The 17,380-nt window shown below is 38.8% G+C and overlaps 1 protein-coding gene across 3 annotated transcripts in view; it reads left to right on the forward strand.

Annotated features, from left to right (window-relative positions):
• The window catches only part of arhgef25a (Rho guanine nucleotide exchange factor (GEF) 25a), a 76,073-nt gene extending 58,964 nt beyond the window's left edge, over window positions 1–17,109 (forward strand). For 2 of the 3 annotated variants that reach the window (XM_028452557.1, XM_028452559.1), the window contains 9 exons: window positions 3,237–3,326; window positions 5,860–5,952; window positions 6,344–6,394; window positions 6,483–6,560; window positions 6,656–6,847; window positions 7,505–7,685; window positions 9,353–9,582; window positions 9,696–9,830; window positions 16,279–17,109. In XM_028452557.1, coding sequence (XP_028308358.1) covers window positions 3,237–3,326; window positions 5,860–5,952; window positions 6,344–6,394; window positions 6,483–6,560; window positions 6,656–6,847; window positions 7,505–7,685; window positions 9,353–9,582; window positions 9,696–9,830; window positions 16,279–16,404 — 1,176 coding nt within the window. In that variant the 3' untranslated portion in view covers window positions 16,405–17,109. The remainder of the gene's footprint in view (window positions 1–3,236; window positions 3,327–5,859; window positions 5,953–6,343; window positions 6,395–6,482; window positions 6,561–6,655; window positions 6,848–7,504; window positions 7,686–9,352; window positions 9,583–9,695; window positions 9,831–16,278) is intronic. The other variant, XM_028452558.1, reaches the window with a different exon arrangement.
• The last annotated feature ends 271 nt before the right edge of the window (window positions 17,110–17,380 follow it).

Below are 17,380 nucleotides of genomic sequence, written 5' to 3' on the forward strand. Positions count from 1 at the left end.
AATGCAGAAGAGCTGAGGGCCACTATCAGAGCAACCTGGGCTCTCATAACACCTGAGCGGTACCACAGACTGATCAACTCCATGCCACGCCGCATTGCTGCAGTAATTCAGGCAATAGGAGCCCCAACTAAGTATTGAGTGCTGTACATGTTCACACTTTTTATGTTCATACTTTTCAGTTGACCAACAATTCTAGAAATCTTTTTTTTGTATTACTCATTTTGGGATTTTCATTAGTTGTTATAATGATCAAAATTAAAATAAATAAACATTTGAAATATATCAGCCTGTGTGTAATGAATGAATATTATATACAAGTTTCACTTTTTGAAAGGAATTACTGAAATAAATCAACTTTTTCATGATATTCTAATTATATGACCAGCACTTGTAATTTATTATCCACAAAGGCATCTGTATAAAATAACAGGTTTGTCAAAATGTACAGTTGTTAATTTTTTTTTTTTTTATAAATAAAATAACAGCAATGAATTCAATTCAAAATAAAACAAATTCTCAGGCTCGAATATAGAAATGTACAGATATATACAGCTTTGTGTTTTGTATGTATCTGTATTTTATTTGTACATTTGTATTGCTATTTATCTTATGTTATTTTGTTCTACTGCAATGTGTGCACTTATTTAATTAATTTTTCTTAATTAATTTTTCTTAATTACATTTTTCTTTCCTTCTTTTTTTCATTAGTGTTTATTCTTTTTATTTGTAATATTTCTTGAGCCTCTGTAACACAAGTAATTTCCCCCTGGGATAAATAAAGTATATTTGATTCTAATTCTGAAGTACAGCTAAATTTATGAACTCTAAAACTAAGAAAATTACCAGCATTCAATGCCGTTTTGGAAACGTTTAATTTGATTGGTCGGCTATGATGTGATGCATTTTATTGGTGTCTGGTCATTTTTTGTAGTTTTACAATGTCCGTTGATCATTTTTAAACAAAATAGTAATAATTTACTCAATTACAGTAACGGGTTAGTACTTGTAATCCGTTACTTTTACCTCTGACGGTGAGGAATGGGCTCCATAAATAGGTCAAATCTTAGGTGTACATGCATGCAGGCATGCACACACACACACGAGGAGGCCAGTGATTCTGCTTCCTTCCAATATTTAAAAAGAAACTTAAAAAAAAAAAAAAGAGTGCTAAGAAAACACATGGAGCTCCTGTTTATCCTTCGCTGAACTTCTTTAATCTCGCTCAGCTGCCAGCGTCTCTGCTGCCTCTTCTTTGTGACTGATACATCTCTATACAGACCATGTTTTTACAACAGTACACACACACACACACACACACACACACACACACACACACACACACACACACACACACACACACACACACACACACACACACACACACACACACACACACACACACACACACACACACACACACACACACACACACACACCACCAAGTTTGATAACAATGCAACACATGCACCCAACAGCTTTACTTTATGGGGCACCGATGGTAAAGTTGCATATGCTAAAATAAACAACTTCTTGCAACATTTAGCAACAAATTACATTTTTTTATGTTACTTTTCACCAGATTTACAGCAACATTTGTGATGTCAATGTTAAATCTGAATATTAAATCTAAATGTTAAATTTAAATGTTAAATGTAAATGTAAATGTATATGTAAATGTAAATGTTAAATGTAAATGTTATATCCAAAAGTCATGGGTGAAACTAAATAGTTAGCTAATGTGCAAATTCACCAAAAGCACCAACATAAAAGCTCGTTAAGTATTTAGTTTCACCTGTGACATTTATATCTAACATTTTGATTAACATTTAACATTTTGCATTAATATTTACATTTAGCATTGGCATATTTTCACAAGAAAAAAAACATCACAAATTTCACAAGTATTGCTGTAAATCTGGTCAAAAGTTAACGTAAAAAAAAAAATATATACATATATATATATCACATATGTTTTTTAAATGTGGTTTGTTGTTAAATGTTGCAAAAGTTGCTGTTGATTCTAGCATGCACAATTTTACAATTGGGGCCCCATATTACTTAAGCAGTGGCTATCCGTACGGTTGTCGTATCAATATATCGACATTCTATCCATACGCAGCTACCCTATTTGGCCAGTTTAGGTCACGTGACTAAGACTAAACCTTACCCTAAACCTAACTCTAACCCTAAAAATTGTTGCAATATTGGGTTATAACCTAACCCTAAACCCAACACTAACCCCAAGACGCTACGTACGTGTACTTCGGTAACCGTACCAATAGCACCGGGGGTTGTTTGTACGGCAACCGTATGAATAGACATTTTCTATCACTTAACACTGAGAAAAAAAAAAATGAAGCATTTATTGTTCCTTTAATAGAACAGCTTGAGGGAATGGGTCACAGGGCTTACACTGGGAGCCATATATTGGCTTTGCCTTTTGTTTAAAGAAAAAGGAGTAAAACATCTCACTTTTGTGCTGTTCATTTATCTTTAATTCTTGCTCTTTTAATGGTTTATTAAGGCTTTGCCCACTGGGAGTATAAAGAACTTGTAAATAAACCTCAGCACAGTTATTAGACTGTGAAAACAAGCATACTGGTAACACAAAGGTAATGAAAAGCAGAAAGCTGGATGTGCATTTAACACTATTTGTGTCACATACAGTATATGCATCATGCAGGCTTTCTTATATACAAGCATCATGTAAACAGTAAATGTATGTCAACGTGTTACCACAGTGATATACAGAATGCTGATTTGTGGTTTCCAGCTGTAAACATCACCTCCTTTTTTTGCAGTCACAGCCTTGATATCCACATTTAGGCGGAGCAGCTTGTTGTTTTCCAGGTTACAGAGCCACGCAGCCCGTTGCTAGGTACAGTCTTATATCCACGGGCTTTAAAAGTCTCTGGTTACACTGAAGGTAACCTAGGTAAATTATACATGGCCTCGTGCTCGTCATCACAGAGCTCTGCATGGACGCCGTGGTCCGTCACATCTGCACTCCTGTGCCAGTTACTCACAGAAGCATAAAGGCAACCAGACAGAGTGAGCTTCAAAGGCACATCATTATTGCTCTGCGTTCTTTCATCACAAACCAAAACACTACACATGGTTTTACTCACATGGCTTCGCAAATGCTTTACTTTTGGTGGTGCATTTTTAACAACGCAAGGCACATGTTTAAGGTCTTATTCTGTGTGACTCATTTGTTTGTTTTGGCTTGTTTACAGGAGCGGCGTCTGCACATGTATGTTGTGTACTGTCAAAATAAGCCCAAGTCTGAACACATTGTTTCAGAGTACATTGAGACTTACTTTGAGGTGAGTAACACATTACAGGTGTTTGAACACGTGGTGCTGCTAGAATCTTAGTTTTTGCAAAAAAAATTTGGTTTGATCGCAGAGAAAGGTTTTTTTTATTTAATACGGTTAGAGCTCAGGACACTTCATAAAATTAAAATCAAACAATCAGGCCTATTATAGACTATAATTGCTGTTTAGTTGGGCTAAAACGTGACTTAATAGTATTATGTTTAGGGGAGTTTTTGGGATTCTAACTGTCTAACCAACATGATAACTGTTTAGGATGTTAGCATCTCAATAGGAAATGCCTTCCTGATAAAGCCAGTAGATGCAACAAGCAATAGGTTAGCAAACACTTCATCTTTTCATCCAATTTTCTCACTCTTGAATTAGTAATGTCCTCACATTTAAAAATTATCTTTTTCTTTTGACCCGTTTAATTAATTTCTTTATTCTAAACTGAACGCTGACATTTGTTATCCAATGTTTTTTTTTTTTTGCCTTAGTGTCAATCAGAAAGTATAAATCTCAAAAATAAGGTTATCTTTGACAAACACTGACACTGGTAATACAGTGATTCCAACTTACCTTCAAATAATCAGCCTCAATACCACTAAATTAAATTGTGGAACAGTTTTTAGCTGAGAAATTACAGAATATCACAGCAGGGCAGCAGAGAAAATGTCACAATTATAACAATCAACACTTTTCCTGAAGTTATGACAAAAAAAACAACTCCAAAAGTGCAGTAGGCTGTGACCCAGACTTGAGAACTTCTGCTGTAATAGAAATATACAGTAGACCTATAGTAGGTATTTAATCTATTATCTGTACAGTTTGAAAACTCAGTTTATTTATTCTCCATTTTTTATCAAAATCTGCTGTTATTTGCTCTTCTTCACTCGGCTGTGTATTTTCCTCTGCTTTGTCTCTGAAGCTGTCCAAACAAAGCGGCTTCCATCACATGTGTGGGTTATATTACAGTCATGACATCATATACGTCTAAGCTTTCAGAAATTCCATTAGGGCAAATATTGATGGAGATACCATCATTTAAAGAGCAAACCAAAGGCCTTTCTTTTCCCTACTTGGCTCTGTCATTTTTAAGCCTTTTTTGTAGTTATTCAGTTGGTCTAAAAGAAGTGCATCGACCAATGAGATGAGGTGGATAGTGCAGTGATACACTCATGTGTGGTCACCTCTTTGGTGACACAGCAGTAAAGGGGTGCAATTAGATGTCCATAAATAATATTTTCATTCCCTTTAAAACACAGATTTTTTTCCTGTGTCTATTTTTGATTTTCACAGAAATATAAGACAAAGTGATTCCTATATCAGTTTAATATAGGACGAATACTTTTTTGTTCAAATATACAACGATACAAGATTTTATAGGATGGTTGGCAACCCTATCGTACTCAGGCCTGTTCTAACAGGAACTCTAGTTACCAATCAACGCCATGTAAAATGTGATTTATTTGCCAGGCTTCAAACTCACAAAGATAAATACAGATGACAGATATAGTCAGAGCCTTAGCATAGGTAAATACAGCTGGACTTGATACGTCTTTGTATTTAGTTCACCTTCATAAAATCCATAAACAATTATTTTCACTGAAACAATGTTAATAAATGTTTTCAAGTGTCACAGATTTTGTTAAAGATTCTGCCAATTCAGGAGATGCCGCTAATTCACGTGTAATCTCGCGATACATGTGTGATTCAACCATGGATAAATACAATATTTATATGTGAAATATGATTTTAAAAGTGCTCGAATCCGGCCAACCATGGTATCAACGGAAAGGTATGGTCCCTGCGAGTCCAAATATGTGCTTGGTTTTTGAGTAAAGTCCGAATTGTGTCACTAGAACCGAAACGCACAATTTTATTGCAGAAAAAAAAAGTGTTAATTTTTTCAAAAATGTGGTATCAGCGGACAGGTTTTCATTCCCCTGAGTTTGAATATATGGTCCCATTGGACGCCCTGGAAGGTTGGTGTTTTCCCCCTTGAACCTGTAGTATTTTATTTTGAAAATAATCCAGATATGTTATTCTGTGTCTATGTACTACTTCCTGTCCTGCACTGGCTTTTTTTGTTAACTTGCTGCAGCACAGCTCCAGCGTCCAGTAAAAATAGAAGTGCTGTGTATTTGCTGCAGAGGGCAGCAGCATGACTCAGCAGTGACGGTGCTGTGCTGGAGCAGATTTGCATGTGGTGGAAATTGACACATTGATTTTAATGGAAACCTATCAGCTCCGTTGCTGTTTCGCAGCAATTGTGATGCAGTTACGCATTCAGTGAAAATCCAGGGTTGGACAAACCCAACCAATGAGCACGTTCAGTTCAAAGACAATGTCACTGGCGAAATACTCAGAGTTTCCCTTATTTGAGCTCAAACATACTCAGAGTTTGAACATAACCCGCTCTCTGAAATACCCCCAGGATGAAGAACATCACCCCTGTGGTTTATCATTACAGAGGGTTGGTGTTGGTGTTTCATGCTGGGTAAGTGGTGTTGACTGCTGTTCCATCTGTTTCTTTGGTCAGGAGCTTCGGCAGCAGCTGGGACACAGGCTGCAGCTTAACGACCTGCTAATCAAACCTGTGCAGAGGATCATGAAGTACCAGCTACTGCTCAAGGTGAAAGGCAGAGCAAAGCTTTACCGTTGGACCCCAACATCTGTGCACTACACAAACTATGCCGACAGGAAGGGCCTGCCATGTAGTAATAAACTATTCTCACACACGCTCATTATAATGACGTGTACTTTGCAGGTTACCTTTAGTCAAAAAGGATGAAGTCAATTACATATTAAGCCTCCATTCCCATTATAGGATTTAGGCAATTTCAGGTAAAAGTCTTTAAAGAATCCAGTAAATTACATTTTGGAAGAAGACTGTCATAGTTTCTACCCTTTAGGGCTGAAATAAAAGATGGTCTAAGCCCCTTTAAATACTCCACCAGATGTCCTCTCTGTAGTGAAGGCTCTAAACCTGGAATGCTCTGGTGACCAAGCTGTGTTTATTTCAGGACTTCCTAAAGTATTACACCAAAGCTGGAATGGACACGGAGGAGCTGGAGGTGTGTGTGTACAGTTGGGTGTCATGTTGAAACTGTGATTCTCTGTTCTGTACACAAACTGACTGCCTCACCTTTGACCACCAAACAGAAAGCAGTAGAAGTGATGTGCTTCGTGCCAAAAAGATGCAATGACATGATGAATGTGGGCCGACTACAAGGCTTTGAGGTACATGCTATACTTTTCTGTTTGATATTCTGACTTTTATATGCACCCAACCATGCATCCTGCAACAACCATCTTTGTATTCACTGTGAAACCAGGGAAAGATCACAGCCCAGGGTAAACTGCTTCAACAGGACACCTTCACTATTACTGAGCAGGACAGTAGCTTCCTGTCTCGAGCCAAGGAGAGACGTGTCTTTCTGTTTGAGCAGCTGGTCATTTTCAGTGAGCCAATTGACAGAAAGAAAGGCTTCTCACTTCCTGGTTACACCTTCAAAAACAGTATTAAGGTGAGCTCTGATGGCCCGCACAGGATGTGTCAGTGTCACCCAGTTATAAATGTTGGATACACCGGTATGGGCTGAGATTTGAGCCACTACAAACTGAATTTGAATAGTTGGTATTGAATTTGAAAATAACAACTTGACATTTAATTTAGTGTTTTAAAACTGAATTAGTAACTTAAAATTGTATTTTTTGCGGTTGAAAAAAACATTCCAAAAATTCTATATATTTCTGCTTCTCAAATTCAGATTCACTGCAAGCAATTCAATTGCACTACACTGATAGACACTTCCGTTCCGCGGGGTTGAGCAATCTGATTCATGGAACTTCTATTTATGCCAACAAAAACTATCATAAATGATTGTGCCGTGCCATAATAGCTACCAATAGCTACTATTATACTAAACTTATAAATAACTTTATTAAGACCAGAAGTGTCTATCTGTGTGGTCGTGAAATTGATTTGCGTGCAGTGAATTTGAATATGAATAGCAGAAATATAGAGAATTTTTGGAATGTTCTAAGATTGCAATTTCAAGTTACTAATTCAGTTTCAAAACACTAAATTAAATTTCAAGTTGTTACTTTCAAATTCAGTTTCTAGTGGCACAAATCTCAGCCCATATACCAAACTCTGATAATGAACTATGATGTGTATCTAGGTGAGCTGTCTGGGGGTGGAGCCTAGTGTTGATGGCGACGATTCACGCTTTGTACTGACGTCACGTAACCCCGATGGGAGCGTGGTGCGCTTCCAGCTGCAGGCGTCGTCCCCAGAGATCGGCCAGGCTTGGGTCAACGATGTTGTACAGATTTTGGAAAGCCAACGCAATTTCCTTAACGGTAAAAGTCTCAGCTGAGCTCTGATTATATCTCAAAACTATAGACCATACAAATGTGTAGCCTATTGTGAGTCAAAATGAAAGGTTGTGAGAACTGATAAGGAAGTTAGCGCTGTCAAGAGATTAAAAAAAGGAACAATTAATTAATTATGCTCTGTAATTTATTGTTCTAATTAATCTCTTTTAATCTCACCTAAAAATTGCTGAAAAAAGCCCTCAACTTGAGGTGTTTTGTTTTAAATTAATTACATTATTGTGGCAGATCAAAAGATTGATTTATAACAAAGTGGCTTTAAAAAGCCATTTATTGTTTTTAACAGACTTGAACAGATGCTCGGACTAGGACCGCTGTCTGTGCTAGCTGCTATATGTTTAGCATTAAGGTGGTAGTGGAGGATACAGGAGCTCTGGTGATCGGCATACTCTTTTCTTGCACAATTTGCACACAACTTGGCTTTTGTCTTCCATCCGGTTTTATTATAAACTAAAATGAACGCCCACGAAGCACAGCAACGACTTCTCCTTGGAGTCTCCTGTCTTATATTGTAGTCTGTGCATCAGCATTATGGGTATAGCAGGAATTTGTGAAATGAGAAAGGTTCAGCGCTGTTTGGAGTGCAAAAAAAAAGAAAGTGTCTAGCAGCGCGTTCTTTTTTTAGTGTTATTTTTCCTATAAATTAACTTGTTGAAGTCCCAGCTCTAAGTGAAGTCTTTATATTTTACACACTATTAAAAGCATAGTTAATGTTAAAGAGACTTTTCCCATATTGAGCCTTTATCAGCAGCCATGCTAGGTGGTAATCCTTCATTGGGAGCACATTTTCCAATTTTTCTTTTACAGAAACGAGCACTGAGAATTATTGGTGGTAGTGGATACAGAGAACATACAAACCCAATATTCATACAGCAAAATGTCATATTTTGGTAGAATACAATATCTTAAAAACCATGACCAAAGCTCATTTAAAAATCTTCAACAAAGAAAATATATATATATATATATAACATATATATATATATATATATATATATATATATATAACTCTTAATTGAGAACAGTGACAAAACTGTGAGACAATCTAAAATCTAAATAACGACATGAAATCATCAAAATAACTTAATATGTTCAAAAAGAATGTACGAGAGAGTATGAAGAAATATGCAACAGAAGTGTAGCTGTAATTTTTTAAGGAGGGGGCAGATGTTCTAAGTTCATACTTCTTTCTGCTCTTTTTCATTCATGTTTTTCTGTTTTTTTTAATCACTGTGGAGGAGAAAGAAATATTTGTTTAAAAATGTCTGGAACGAAATAAATAAACAAACAAACAAATACTTGTATACAGTCCGAGCGCACATTGATTCACCAATCCGCTGTAGTGCTTAGCAGTTCTGCCTCAATGGGGAATATGAAAATATACTAAGATGCAATGAAGTGAACTTAAAATACAAATAACAAGACAATACATTTACCAATAAAAACACACACAAAACAATCAAGAGGGAAAAACTCAACCCTTGAGACATTATGGAACAAAGAGACATTGCAGAGGACACTGGATTGGAATCCATATAAAGGAAAGGAGTCAGAAAAACACAGCTTATCCAAAGACATGACTGCATGAGGATATTTTCTTTTTGAAATGTTCTATTTTCCTCTTCACTTTTCAGCCTTACAGTCACCCATCGAGTACCAGCGAAGAGAGAGCAAGTCTAATAGCTTAGGTCGCAGTATGAGGCCCCCCCTGTCTGCTGCCAGTGCCCTGCGGCCTCACTCGTCTGCATCCATTGATCGTCATAAACTGCCCTCCCTTCACTCCTATAACACCTCGCTGCCTGCACTCTACCTGCCAAGCCAAGGCCACAGTCAAGGATCCAACGAGACCTACTCACTGAGAGATGTAGGTTTCTTTAGTGTTCGGATCCCTAGTGAAACTCTGCATATCTATAATAACGTATTTAAAACATGTAAACATTCAGCATTATTGAGTTATCACATGTTCTTTACTTGCAGCCAACTGTGGTCCAGCTGTGCCCTGCTGACTCCCACACTGTTTCTCCATTGCACGTCCAACTAGGCTTCAGTGAACAGTCCAACTGTCCAGCTGTGTCCAATGGGCTGTACAACCCAACCACATACAGCGGACAGGTACTATACATGGATGCTGGTTTAACACAGAGCAGTCGTCAGTCGGCCTCAAATAATAAAGTTAGAACATTGGCACGGCAAGGCAAATGTATTTGTATAGCGCATTTCATACACAAGGCAACTCAATGTGCTTTACATGCTCAAAAAATGCAACAGAAAACATTCAACATCTTAAAAATCAATAAGAACATTAAAATCAGCAGCAAAAACATTTCAAATCAACAGTAAAACTTTTAAAATCATCAGTTAAAACATTTAATATCATCAACAAACATATTACATCAACAACAACCTGACCAAAAATATCCCTCTCAATCATACGCAATAAAGAAAAAGAGTTCCTTTAACTTTGATTTTAAAATGTTCACATTGGATGCTGACGTCAGCTCTGCTGGCAGTTTGTTCCACTTCTTTGAAGCATAACAACTAAATGCAGCGTCACCATGTTTGCTGTGAACTCTGGGCCTGTTACATTACTCTGTGAGAAATTTCAAGCTGGTCCAACTTGCAAATGAAAGTTCATCTGCTGCCTTGAAAACGCAAGGTAACTCAAATTATATGCCAGCGCTCACAGTCGCAGCGGCTTGCAGCTCTCCACTCTCGGTGTGTACGTGTGTTTGAATGTGTGTGTTTCTGGTCGGAAACACTACCGTATGTTGGGCGAAGAGGACGTACAGTTGTCAGGATCTTTTAAACTTGGGACCACGCTGTGAAAGGACAATTTCGTCAGATTTCCACCGCATTCATAACATTCCGCAGGACATATCCAGGTCTTCGGGATCTCCGTGGATTACAATTCTCGGCTGCAAGCTCAGGAGGAAGCGAAAACAAAGGAACAAGGCTGCAGGGCTAGGGATTTTAATCATGCTGATTTAAAAACTGTACTTCCCAAATGTGATGAGCATATTAAATGTCCCACTAGGGGGGCAAATACACTGGACAAAGCCTATAGCAACAGACCAATCCCGTTACCACATCAAGGTCTGTCAGATCACATTTCCTGTTCCTGCATACATCCCCATCAGAGAGACAGTCCCCCCAGCCAAAAAGACTGTAAAATATTGGCCAGAGGGTGCACTACATCAGCTGCAGGACTGCTTTCAGTGCACCATTTGGATTGTGCTTGAACACCAGGACCTGGCGGAGCACACTACATCTGAGCTCCCCTACATTAACTTCTGCATGGACAGTGTCACTGTAGACAAGCAGATCAAGGTGTACTCCAATAGAAAACCTTGGATGACTAAAGAGATCCAAGTCCTACTGCAGCGTCGTGACAATGCCTTCACGGCGAACAGTACAAAACAGCCATAGCCAACCTGAGAAGAGGCATCAGAGCAGCTAAGGCAGCTTATACAAAGAAGATAGAAGACCACTTCAAAGACAATAACACACGGCAAGTGTGGCAGGAAGTCCAGCATCTCACCCATTACAAGTCCTGCAACACTACAAAGGATGAGGGTGGACTTGCAGAGGAGCTGAATAAATTATTTAAGTGCTTTGAGATGGAGGGACCCAGAGCAGCAACACCACAAACAGCAAACAGCAGCAGCTCCAACCTCACCGTGCAGGAGTATGAGGTGAGGGGCATACTGAGGGGAGTGAACCATAGGATGGCTGCCGGACCAGATGGACTGACCGGGTGGGTTTTCAAAGAAAGTGCAGTCCAGCTGGCTGGAGTTTTTACCAACATCTTTGATGCATCACTTCCATTATGTCTGAAGTCAGCCACAATCATCCCGCTGCCCCAAAAGCCCGCCATCAGCAGCCTAAATGACTATCGGCCAGTAGACCTAACACCAATCATAACTGGTCCGACGTCATATCATGTCTTACCTCCCACCCACACTTGATCCACTTCAGTTTTCACACAGCTAAAAGATCAACAGAGGACGCCATCGCCACATTACTCCACATCACCATCTCTCACTTAGAACATCCAGGGAATTACAGTATGTGAGGCTACTCTTCATTGACTTTAGCTCTGCCTTTAAAAACAAACTTCTGGACAGACTTACAGAAAAATACTGGACATTGGACTCCCGCAAATATCACCTGCTACTGGATCAGAAACTTCTTAACAGACCGCAGACAGCCTCAACACATGCTCTCCACAAGGCTGTGTGCTGAGCCCTCTTCTGTACACATATGACTGTATCAGCAGCATCCACCCAAACAGCATCATCATTAAATTTGCAGATGACACTGCAGTTGTTGAGCTCATCTCTGCAGGAAATGAGACGCCATACAGGACTGAGAGCCAGAGGTTGGTTGAGTGGAGTGCTTAAAACAGCCTAATCATCAACACGTCAAAAACCAAAGAACTGATTGTGGACTTAAGGAGGAAGAAGGCTATTCTCCAATCTGTCTGCATCAGGTGGGAGGCTGTGTAGAAAGTGCACAGCTACAAGTACCTTGGTGTACGCATGGATGCAGACCTCAAATGAAGCACCAACACCTCAGGGATTGTAAAAAAAAAAAAAAGGCCCACCAGCGTCCCCATTTTTTGAGGATTCTCAGGAAAAACAACTTGAGCAGGGAGTTACTGACAGTCTTCTATCGTTGCTCCATTGAAAGCGTACTCACCAACTGCATCTCTCTGTGGTTTAACAGCTGCGCCATGGCACAGTTGAAGGCATTCAAAAGGGTCATTAAAACGGCCCAGAAAATCATCGGCCGCCCTCACCCCTCCTTGGGGCACATGTACAGTGCTCACTGTCTCAAAAGGGCACGCAGCATTTTAAGAGACGGCACACACCCAGGACATCACGTGTTTGAGCAGACAGACACTAAAATCACGCACGACAGTTTTTAAACAGTGCAATATCCCTTCTGAATGAAAACTGCTTACTCCTGACAGACCCGCACTAAACTGTTTTTATTATTGAATTATTCATATTGTTTTTGTTCTGAAAAATGATCGATTGCTTCTTTGCACTTTTTATCCTATTTATTTATTATATATTGTGTTTGAATGAAATGTGATTTGCATCGAGGGGGACTGTGGTCCAATTTTGTTGTATGTCGTACTTTGCAATGACAATAAAGACTTATCTAATCTAAAATGAAGGATAATCTTTGCTTCAACTCAAAAGTTGAAGTTCATCAAATTGATATGACTGCAATGTTCTACTGTTATTATTGGGTTTTTTTTTTAGGTTTTCAAAGTTGATTTAACATTTAACCACTAGTAGTTTAAACATTTTGCAGTAAATTACAACAAAAAAGGCATTTTAAATCATCAGTGCATGAAAACTTGTTACCTTGTCCAATCAAACTCACATTTCAGCATTATTATAATTTATTGACATTTAAACAACTTGTCATTTCGAAACAAGATAATTCAACTTAGATATACTGTATGATTTATTTTGACTGATAGTCTCAAATGTCCTTATTTAAGTCCACAGTCTTTTTGCTTAGATATAAAATGTATTTGTAAAACAATATTAAACAGCTTAAACATTTGGTTTTATTCTCAAGTCTACCTTTACACCTAAACAGAGGGTTTTACAGTGAACAATCATGTAAATAAAATCCTGACATGAACAAGAACAATACTGCATTATGGTGAATTTTAACCATTCTATTTCAAAACTGCAGACTTAACATATTATCCTTCATTATAACTGCCAGTGCTGTGGTTGAGAGAGTGTTGTAAAATAAAATGTATAAAGAAGTTCAGCACAGTCGCACATGAGATCTTGAAATCACGACTTAAATGAAAGAAACTATTGTTCCGTGCGTTTCTGCACATTTTTTTGTGCTGCATGGAGCATTTTTTTTTTTTTTTTATGTACTGCTGGGTAGGAATTTCTAACTCATGTATTTAAATTGGAAGTTTACCTAACCCTAACTAACCCTGAACCTTTACCACCACTATTTTCCCCAGCCCTAATCCTACTCAGCCTCTTATTATTAGCTGCACAACATGATTTACTATAACTGGAGCTAGTGCAGTGGTCAAGGCCTGTCTTTTGACAGGGTTTAAATCCCGGCGTGATTTTTTTTTTTCTCTATCTGAAGCTAATTTTTGCTCCAAGCAGTAAGAGAAAATAGGAAATTGTTATAATACTAAGGCTTCCATCTGTAGAGGAAATCCTAAAGAATTAAACAATAGATTCATTAACATGATCGAGATTCAAGGTATTCAATGATTTTTATTTGTCATTATGTAAATAACGTACCAATTTTTTTTAATGCATGAGCAAATGCCTTTGTATGTTTATTACTACCTATGTATCTACTTATTTGCTTGTTTTTTTAGTTTATTGATAGTACCCTTCCTTTTGATATGTGGGGGATAAGGGGGATTATGACATTTTCAGAACATATTTTTTCTGTAAATACCTCTATAATTAATTAAAAAAAAAATATGACTGGGAATATAAATATACAGTAAATAGAATATACACAAAATAACAAAAATAATATCAATACAACAATATACAAAACAAAAGAACCCCAACAGAAACAGCATCCATCCATCCATCCATCCATCCATCCATCCATCCATCCATCCATCACTTGTGTGTGTAGAAATAAAAGCTTTTGAGACGCAATAAGATGCTTCATGGATTCACGTGAGGAGTTATTTCTCCCCCTGTTGGATCAAATGGGAAACAGTAAAAAGAGATGAATGGCAGTGGCTCTCCAGGGTTGGTTGGAGTCTAGGTTGTGGCTTTGAGGCCGAGTGGTAGCACCCCAACAGTTGAGTGTTTCTTTCATCTTATATGTTACAGTAAAGTGACTGGTGAATCCACATTTTCTATGTTGGCGCAAGACTGGACGTAAATGTGATTGTCGATGAACTGGCAACCAGTCCTGAGTGTTCTGTGCAGTCATTGTGTAACTCTGGTGGGTACAGGTACAAGTTTCAGTTAGAATGGAGTGCTTTGGTGCTATTTATTAAAGTGGACTGTTTACACTAGAATTGGGGAGGCCTCTGTTCTCAGTGGACTCAGATGGTTCTGATGACGGACCAGCAGTTGTTGTTGTTCTCCTTTCTTTGTTTACATAGGCCGGATAAGCTGGCACATAACAAACAGGACGTAGGCTGACCCAGACAAGGAAGCCAGAGAGCGATGCCTATCACTGCACATATTTGTCTGGCTGCAGGGATAGAAAAAAGTCATTTTAGATGAAGGCAGTAAACTTTAACAAAGAATCCAGGATTCCTCCACAAAAGTGCAGGGTAACACTTTACTTTAAGTTTTATACATAAGGCTGACATTACGCTGTTATTATATGTCATTAGTACGAATAAGGTATCATGAAGGCTGCCATTAAGCTGTCATTAAGTGTTGTTTGCTAAAATATAACACCTTTGGACAGGGTCGGACTGGGACAAAAATTCAGCGCTGGCATTTTGTGTCCAGACCAGCCCACCACATTATCAGAGGATGTCAAGTAAAAACTGTTAATAAGTCAATAATGCTCAACATGTGGCTTTTTATGTCTTAATTTGAATTATTATTCCCCCAGAAAACATTAAAAGGAGAAACTTTTTAACCACTTTTTACCTATTTCCTTTGGCCATTTTGCAACTTCCTTTGTCCCATTTTTGTCCCTTTTCAAAAAGTCCTGACACTTATTTTTAGACTTTAGCTTTCTTTTGCCAATAAATACCCCCCCCCCCCCCCCCCCTATTTTTTGTCCATTGTTGCAAGTTCATTTTGAAGCTTTTATCCAATTTTGTTTCACCACTCTTCATCCAAATAAGCTAACTTTTGTCCAATAAATACCACTTGTTTCTTTTCTTCCATACATTTTGTCTCTTTTTGTTCCACATTTTTGCCCTTTTTCACTACTGTTTGCCACATTTTGCCCTTTTTCTAGTATTGTTTGCCACATTTTGCTCAATAAAGCGACCCTTTGCCATTACAGTAAATAGCACCTGGCTTCTCTTTATTTTCTGGCCACTCTTAACTGCTTTTGGCCCATTTTACTCACTTTACACTCTTTTCTTGCCACGTTTTTGCCGCTTTTGGACTTTGTTGGCCACCTGTTACCATGTCTTCCTCCACTCGCTCTACAAAATAAACAAAAAACGTAGCGGACCGGACCGACTCACTTCGGGTTGAAGGCCCGGTACGCCAGAAGGCCAGTCCACCCATGCCATTGGAGCTATGTTGGCATCTTTTTGGGTTAGGTGGAGGGATCTAGTGCGGTTAGGAAGGGTTAGGTTTAGAGTTAGGGGTAAGGGTAATGAAGGGTTAGGGTAACAACACTTAATGACAGCATTCATGACACTTTATTCATGCTAGTGACAAGTGTTATGTCATAATAATGACAGTGTAAATTCAGCCTTATGTAAAAAACTTAAAGTAAAGTTTTACCAATTGCAGATATCTACTTGTGGGATTGGTTGAAGGGTGTTAATGGCTCTTGATAATGCAAGTCGTGATGTTAAGAGGATAACTTATGCTGAATGCTCTTTCTCTTCCAGCAGAGAGCAGGAGAGGGCTGCCGCAGAGGTCCGGCTGCAGACGCAGGGACCTCAGCTCCACTCACAGGTCCTTCAGCTGGACGACGACCCAGCAACCTGGCTCAGCTAGCTGAGGATGACCTTTGAACCCTAACGCATGCCATCAGTTGGGAGGACAGCAGCTCATGCACAGCTTTAGACTGGTCCACTGTTGGCTGTTTCTTTGCTGGACATTTTTTTTAGAATGAAGACCGATGACGAATGAAGAACCCAGATGGAGTACATGAAAGACTTTGGGATGTGAATAAGAATTAAGTGCTCTTTTTGCTCATACATAAGAGAGCCATTGAAAGGGAGGCAACGTGGCCTTGATCACCTTCAGTGTACAACATGAACAGCAGCCAATGAGATGATCCTGGGCTCCGAGTTCTCAAACACAACGGACACAGTTACTACATTGTTTGCTTTTTACCTTTTTTGAGAGTATGGATTTCATCTATTTCAGATGCAGGGGGAATCGGTTTGATAATTCCATTCCTAATTGGGACAGTCACTGGAGTTATGCGCGTGTGTGTATGTGTGCATGTGTGCGTACGTGTGTGTGTGTGTGTGATAGGGAATCTTCTTGCGTCTTTGATGACTTTGTTGATTTCCTTTGTTTGTTGTCCCTTTGTAAAGACAGGTCCAGGTTGGTTGATGTGTTAAACATTTCCCTGCTGAGCCAACTTTGCTGTTTATGTTGACAAAAAGTGAAAAGACAGCCAACAGATACCTAACGTGAACATGCCACACACAGACCTTTCTGTCCAACTTTTTAATAGACAAGAACATAAAGATTCCCCCACCCCCGCCCCCCATTGTGGCTCTCTGTGCTTGTGGCATCTCTTCATTCTTTTCTTGGTGCAACTTCAGTGGAGCTGCAGGGAACACGTGCATTCACAGGGGCTGTTGTGCTGACCCTCTGTGTTTACTGCATTTACTCAGTGGTTGGCTGGCAAAACACAATTTTACATTCACCTTTATTTTCTCACTCATTTTGGGTTGCTTGACATTTTTTTTTAAAGCTTTTATTTGTTTTATTTGTCAACTGTTATCAGGTCAATGCTCAAAGTCAACACTGCAT

The sequence above is a fragment of the Gouania willdenowi genome, chromosome 7 (genome assembly GCF_900634775.1).
Source record: "Gouania willdenowi chromosome 7, fGouWil2.1, whole genome shotgun sequence".
NCBI lineage: Eukaryota > Metazoa > Chordata > Actinopteri > Blenniiformes > Gobiesocidae > Gouania > Gouania willdenowi.